This window comes from Choristoneura fumiferana, chromosome 17 (genome assembly GCF_025370935.1).
Source record: "Choristoneura fumiferana chromosome 17, NRCan_CFum_1, whole genome shotgun sequence".
In the NCBI taxonomy this organism is placed as follows: Eukaryota; Metazoa; Arthropoda; class Insecta; order Lepidoptera; family Tortricidae; genus Choristoneura; species Choristoneura fumiferana.
In genome coordinates this window covers 6631652-6639773 of record NC_133488.1, presented here as the reverse complement: position 1 = coordinate 6639773, position 8122 = coordinate 6631652, and the positions used below count along the sequence as shown (strand labels likewise).

General features: G+C 36.2%; 1 protein-coding gene across 1 annotated transcript; it reads left to right on the top strand.

The window, feature by feature from the left end:
• The first annotated feature begins 1397 nt into the window (after positions 1-1397).
• Positions 1398-8111, top strand: LOC141437434 (potassium/sodium hyperpolarization-activated cyclic nucleotide-gated channel 2-like). Its single transcript, XM_074100798.1, has 5 exons — positions 1398-1737; positions 3210-3301; positions 4735-4920; positions 5222-5411; positions 6958-8111. Exons 1-5 carry the CDS (start codon positions 1623-1625, stop codon positions 7290-7292), a joined length of 918 nt encoding a protein of 305 aa, XP_073956899.1. The 5' UTR covers positions 1398-1622; the 3' UTR covers positions 7293-8111.
• The last annotated feature ends 11 nt before the right edge of the window (positions 8112-8122 follow it).

Genomic DNA, 8122 nt, shown 5'->3' with positions numbered 1-8122 from the left:
CCTTTTCCTCGGCTGCCTTTAACTCTAATTCCTTCCGCCTTGCTACCGACGATGCTGATGACTTTTTCGACTTACTTGAGCGAACATCGGAGGGAGGTGGCTGGACAAATGTAGAATCACAAGGAAGTTGCCGATGTGTAGAAGGAACATCGCCGAGCCGAGCTGATTCTCCTGCAGCTAGCTCGCGGCAACGTTGCCGTGTCATAGGTGGTGGTGGCGTGTTGAACATTATTTCACTATATACACTGAATTTAAACTATGGAAAAAACTATTGCACTGGTTTTAATTAATTGATCCGGTTCGAAGGACCAAAATTGTAGACTGTATAATGATCTTTAGAGTGTAAATTAGTAAAATAAAACAAGTTTTTAATAATTATGCAAAACTGGACACGCAGCGCGGACAAGGACTATGACAGCACTCTCGATATTCTTTTGTTTTCTTTCCGCGCTGCATGCTTTCCAATTTTATTAGTGGCCAATTGCTAGACAGCGTTGGTATACAAACTCTTTATTTAAACTTTGTACATGCGTCGTCTACATAATTTGAATCAGTGAACTTTTCCACAAATACCTATTCTTTTGTGTTCCCCGATTGAATCGCGATGATGGCCGAAATTATCATAAAACAATATCATTATTCCTTATAGGTAGGTACCTAATTATTGTAGGCAATCCAATCCTTATATTACCTATAATCACCATCATAACAATGCCGTGAGAGGCCATTTCAAGCCAAATTCTTCAATGTTCTTTCCGTTTACTACATCAATACTAGATGGGTAGGTATTATTTTTATTTTATTTTTTTATTCATTTATTGAGAAGAGAAACAAACGGTCGTATACAAGAATGTGTACAGAAATACTTATGATTAACATAAGACCCACAGTTTCCTTAAATTGTAAATGTGCTAAATCCAATCTAAAAAGGATTACCTATAACTAAAATTATTTTAAAGTTAAAATTATTTTATGATGTCGGATTCTTTGGTAAAGATGTTATTGAATTTTGAAACGTTTAATTTTGGATATTAAGGTAACAATCGGCATGTATTATTTTGATACGAATTCCAACATCCTAAAATTAATATTATTATTTTATTTTTTAAATAAATTACATGCAACAAACATTACATGAAATATATTACATACAACATTATATTATATATAAAGATGCATGCGTCAGTGACATTATAGTTAAGTATCTTTTTGAGAAGTACCTACGACATAGTTACACATTATTATATAAACTAAGTATGGCTAAAGTTATAAGTTTAGAAACAGTTGTGTATTGTATTGCTAATTAAGTATTTAGGATATTATATAGATAGTATTGAGTTTCTTGCGGCGCTGCACATTCTTCTCGGCAATGATGGCCTTTCCAAAAGCGCTGGTAGTATATAAAAGTGACTTGTAAAAGAGCTCTTTATGGCCTACTTAGGAATAGAGTAAACGTTTTGCTTTTTTTTATTGGTAAATTATACATAGAGGGATGGCAAACGGCACGATTACCAACTTGAATGTCCTATCTATAGGTGCCACTAAAAACAGCGATAGAAGTCGTGCTCTTGTTGGTGACGTACGTATGTTGGAACATAGTATTCCAATTCGCTGTGGAATACATGACGGAGAACAGTTTTAATCCAACTAATCCGCAAAACTGTTCGTGGCTAACTATTGGACAACTGTGGAATGCATCTTCGCACGACAGGTTCTTGTATAGCATTGAAAGAGCTGGTAAGCCTTTTATATTTTCACTAGCTTTTGCCCGCGCGCTGTTCCCTTGGTAACTGTGCATTTTTTCGGGATAAAAAGTAGCCTGTGTCACTCTCTGGCCCATAAACTATCTATATGCCAAAAATCACGACGATCCGTCGCTCCGTTTCGACGTGAAAGACGGACAAACATATAAAAACACACACTTTCGCATTTATAATATTAGTATGGATTAGGTATATGCTATTGCCCGCTGTTGCTGACACACAAGTCCATATTATCGTTTTTCATCACACGTCTTGTTCGTAAGCAGTTAATAATATCGTCACTACTTTGAAAAAATCTCGTATCTCAAATAAATACATCAGCAAAATTGAACCTTGACGTAATGGTCATAAAGTGCACTCAGAAAAATTATACATTTTCAGATACGAGTTTTTTTTAAAGTAGTGACGATATGCAGGTAAACTTGGTTGCAACAAGTGATAATTCATATGCCTACTGTGGATAAAATAATGAGGGCATGAATATCAGGGTGTGCGTTATTAGGTGACATGACTAAGTATCAACCTACCTGTCTTCCAAAGTGTTATTTCAAAAAACCTATTCGTAGCAATATTTATTACTGCAAACTTGAATGTGACCCTAAATAACCAACTTTGATCAAAATTCGGTTCTCATCATTCCGATGCTGTTTACTTATTTGTGTTATTGTTGAGTTTGAGTCTAAATATTTATACAAAACCCCAACAGTTGGAGTGTTTTGGCAACGCGGGAGTTAATTCAGTTTCTCGATGATTCCATAATTAACACCAAGTTTGAAACTTGGCAATAGTTTGCTTACTTATATATACAACGGCAAAAGGGATAGCACTCATAGATACTTAGTTACAATGGACAACACCATTTTTAGGGTTCCGTAGCCAAAATGGCAAAAACGGAACCCTTATAGTTTTATTAGGCCGATACTTGACTGTTCACATATTATGACTAAAAGATTATTTAAAAAAATATGTATACTTATACTTAATAAAAAAATTAACATAGTAAATTTAGGTAGTTTTTAGTAGGTACTTAAGTGATGTTTTCACGCGTTCCCAGGAAAAGGATCTTGACAAACTGACGAACGGATAGACAGACAGAACGACAGCAAAGCGATCCTATAAGAGCTCCTTTTTTTGTACAGAACCCTAGAAAACTCTCGCCTTTTCGGTCATTAGGTCAGCAAAGCATTAAATGATATTGTAACGGATAACTCACGTCTTAAATCGAGTTTAGCTCGACATGTTTCGGGGTAATTCGTAGCCCTTCTTCATAGGGGCGCGTGAGTTATCCGTTATGAACATCATTTAATATGAGTGAGACCCGTTCAGCAAAGCCTTATCTAAAATCTGCTCCTAATGGTTTCATTGTTAATAGTGTTTCACAAAGAGATATATTTTATTTAAACAAACGCATTATTGAAAAATAACTTTTTCACAATAACTTTTCAGTTGGAATGTTGAGGGAGAACGTGAACATGAATTTAATTGAACAGAGAGGATGCTTCGAGATATTCTTCATCATATTCTGGCTCATTGCAGAAGTTAGTACTGGGACCCCTAGTGAAAAAGGGGTTAAGTCTGCAGAAATTACACAGCTATTTTCTATTTTATGTGTAAAGGGGTTTAAGTCGAAATCAGCTATTCAGCTACTGCAGAATTAACCCCTTTTTCACTAGGGCCCTGTTTTTGTTTACGAAATGCTATTTCAATTTCACTCCTTAAGAACGTAACTAGGTATACCTAACCCTCCATTTGCTTAATTTTTAACAAATTTCTAGTTTCAAGCCACTTCCATAAAATTTTGAGAAAACATGGGGTGTCATTAGAAATTAGAAGATTTCGCTGACGATCAGTAAAGAAATAGGAGGGTTCCATTCTAATCTACCGTGGCGTGGCGTTATTAACACGATTTATATAACGTCAGTTCAGTGATCACAAATCACAAGTGTGGCAAATCTTGCGTACCTCACTTTCTGAGAGGTGTTGTATTGTATCCGGCGACATAGGTAACTACGCTCAAGGAGTTTGATTCATGATCCACAATGGCACCTTTTCAAAGGAAAAGTCTGGATTTTCATTGTTAATTAATGCGATGTCACTATGACGTTTACTGTGAAAAGGTTCCATGGTGGCTCATGAATTTAAGTCCTTGACCGTACCTAACTCACGTTTCTCTCACTCTCCAGATGGTAGCTACTGTTTCAGTCTGTTTCTTTAATTGTCACAAATTGTATTTAACCACTTGACAGTCCGACGATACCATGGTATCCAAAACCAAAATACCTACTTCAAACCGTCCGTGGAAACTTTAGTGTCGTAAAGTATACTTAGCCTTGATTTTGTGAATAAATCATAAATTACATGCTATTGCTTTATAAATAGTATTTGAATGAGTAGGTAAACGTCTCGGTATTATTCAAAACCTTGTAAAGTACGAATCTGTCGCACCCTATCGTGACACTTGATTATATATGTCTGCTGTTGCAATTTCATCTAAAAGGAATCAAAACAATAAGTTAGTTTTAATAAGTACTGTGTCTACAGGATTGTCAGATTCTATTGAATTGGAGCTTAGTTAAAAAATTGTGGACACAGCGCGTTTCGTCCGTCGAAAAAAAAACCCGGACGGTTTGAGGCATATTGGTCGCGCGCTCCGGACTGTCAAGTGGATAAGTAAGTTGTTGAATTAATGTATGAATTTTATTAATCTGGTGTAGCAAATAGGCACAAAACACAATTAGACAATTACACATGTAGTATTTTACACAAGACATACAGCTTTAATGAATTACTACTACTTACGTACGTCATACGTACTAATTAACCGCACCGTACGTACGTAGGTAGGTATTTTATTATCAGGTACCCATAATGCCTATATGGATACCTGATAATAAAGTACTTCTTTAGAGAAATCAAGAGTTTACTCTGTACCTAAGTCGACTCTATTTAACTTACTGACTTTTTCCTCCAGTTGCTAGTATTGCACTGCTCATTCAAATACATGATCGCGTTTTTCGGCACTGAGTCAGCTCGCGCGAAGTATTACATGATGTCGCGTCAAGTCGAGGCTTACATGAACAACCGACGTTTTCCGCCGAGAATCAAGAAGAAAGTCCTCAAGTTCTACGCTATTCGCTTTCAGTCGCACTTCTTTGTGGTAAGCTGTAATTTGGCAGAGGATTCATGATAGTGCGATCAGGGCTACTCATTCACGATCGGTCGGAATCAATCACCTATGATTCAGCCATTTGATTACCTATGTCGTTAATATACATATTGATCTGATGATGTAAATATATACTTAATCAGACCGTAAGGATCATAGATGGATGGATATAACGATAAGGTTGAGAAATTAAACGCACACGCAAAACTTGTATTCAAGTGTCCGCATATAGGTTGTTATTGGGAGACCATAGTAAATGCTGTTAAATGACCAACAATACCCATTTCCTCAGGAATCACGCATGATGGCATGTGTGTCAGGCCAGCTTCGTAATGACATGGTCATGTACACGGGTCGGCAGCTTGTCCGTGAATTGTTCTTCTTGAAGCAGCTACCGCGGCTTCTGCTTATGGAAATTACTTTGCGGTTCAAACTTGTCATCTTTATAGAGGGAGATATCATTTTCAAGATTCATACTATTGGTGAGTTAATGACCACGTAAGAGAAACATTTAAAAGTCGTAACAGTAATTAATAGCACAACCGGTCACACTGTAGCGACCGTGTATGAACCGGACCGGGATTGGGATAAGGCATTTGCTACTGTGTACAGAAAAGCCGTGGTGGCCGAGTGGTTTGACTTATGGATTCTCAAGCAGAGGATCGAGTTCAAACCCCGGCTCACTCCTCTGAGTATTTCGAAATTCATATGTGAAATCACATTTGAAATTTACCACGAGCTTTACGGTGAAGGAAAACATCGTGAGGAAACCTGTGTAAACCTGCGAAGCGACATGTGTAGGCAGGGATGATAATGATTTTCTACTGTTCATAAATTACCTGAGATAACATCTTTAGGTAGTTACTCGTGGTAAAATGAGGAGGTATTTTTAACAATAAATTAATCGTGATTAAATAATGTTTTGAAAATCACGTAAGTTAAAAACATTATAATGCCCTATTTATTCCCAAATTCAAGCAAAACAAATAATTTTCAAGCTAATGAGGATAAACAGTTCTCAAAAAGTACAGATATTTCCGCCATCCCACGGGTGTATTGGTTAATTGCCCAACTTAAGCCGATTAGAACAAATTTATGCGTCGTTAATAGAATAACGAACGGGTCGCCTTCCCTAAGTGTTGAATAAAGGCAAAAAATTGGCCATTATTCCGAAATTATGACTCGTTGAGCATTTGGGCGAGTGCGGCAGGTCTATAATGGCTAAAATATATAAGTGTGTAGCTAAGTATATTGCCATTTCTCCACAACTATTAACTGATATTTAATTATATATTAAGTATATACATAACAATCAAAAACTTAATGGTTACTAAACTTGACCTGAAATGTAAGTATATTTCAGAATCATTTTTTTTTAAATTTATGACGGTGGAAGAATTCTACACATCCGCTGAACTTATAGATATAGTTACATGTTTAGTTTTATATTTATGGGACCCCATACATCCCTGTATTATTATTATTATTCATTTATTGTAATTTTTTCTTTAGTTTTATACTGTTGTTTTTAAGTATTTTATTTGTAATTATTTTATATTGAAAAAGTGACTTTCTGCGTTTCTTGCGGCGCATTCTTCTTGGCAATGGAAGTCTTTCCAAAAGCGTTGGTAGTTCAAAAAAAATCGTGTAAAAGTGCCCATTTACTGAATAAATGATTTTAATTTTAAATTTTAATTTTGTGTATCATATATAATTATCATGTATTTATAATGTAATATTATCTTCGTTTACGCCACCTTCATTGACGTATACATTTGTGTAGTGGTAAATAAGGGGATTTTTAACTAATTTATTAAGCCGGAGTATGCGGAGGTCCATGTCAATGAAATGAAACAATTACACACATTTCTTGCATAAACTTAGCTATCATAAGGTCGCTGGTGAGCAAAGTAGTTGTTTCAGTTCATTGATTTTTAAGTATTCAAAGTTGATACAGATAATGTGATGATTGTGCATGGCTGTCTAGGTAGACAATATGTTCATAATAGAAATACCTCTCATTACCAGGCGATGAAATCTACTTCATTCACAAAGGCACCGTAGCAATATACAGCGAGTCGGGCCGCGAAGTCTGCCACCTAGAAGATGGTGAATACTTCGGTGGTATAGCTCTAGTGATGAAACATAGACTCCGCACCGCTTCCGCTGTCGCAGTAACCAACTGCGAACTGTTCAGTCTGAGCCGAGACGACTTTGAGACTATATCTTGTTATCCAACGGTGTACGATGAGATAAAGAGAGTGGCTACGCAAAGGCAGGAATCCATGCGAGTGCTTGATGAACATTTTAGGCTGCAGCAACATATTAGGAGTGGGGAATTGCTTGAAGTGCAGTTGGGTTAGTGAGTTTTCTGATAGGCAGAATACCACTAGATGGCGTAGTGGCGTGGAGTTTGTTTGTCATTAGTCTTGCTTGCGATTGGCTCAATTAGCTATACTATAAACAATGCTCAAACGTGACTCAAATGTCTGAAATTGTCAAACGGAACTCACGATACTAGTGCCAACTATCAAGATTAAAGATATCGATATATGAGATATCGAGTCGAATTTCCGTCAATTTCCATTGATTTCACGGCTGATTTGAGAATTGCCATCGTTGTAGTAACTTGGTGTAACTCACTAAGGCCGCTTATAAACGTTCACCGGACAACGGACCGTTTTTTTGCCGGACACCGCAAGTATGGCTTACAGTGTATGTGTGCATGTGCACCGGACACTTGTCCGACTTAAATGGCAAAAAACCGTTCGTTGTCCGGTGAAAACAAAGGACGTCTACAAGCGGCCTAAGAGGTGAATTTCACCTGTCTTATAGTTAATAAATATGCAAGTTTTTTTTTAATTAGTTCAAATATTATTATCGTCTGAACTTTTTAAATATCTTGAAAAATACGAAGATACGGTCGTTTTAAATTATCATGGCATTTAGCATGGATACCATACGTGTGCTATGACGTCATAATTATGACACAAGGACCACAAAAAGTTCATACTAAACTAAATTTATTTATTTTTTTCTAGAAAGAGATAGAATACAAACTTCATTCGCTCGTATCTTACTTATTTATCAAAAAAATATATATTTACATAAGCCATTTCCTTTTATTTCCAGTTTTGTATCAAGTTAAGTTATTTAAGAGAAAATTTGTTACAAATAAAAATTCCATATATTG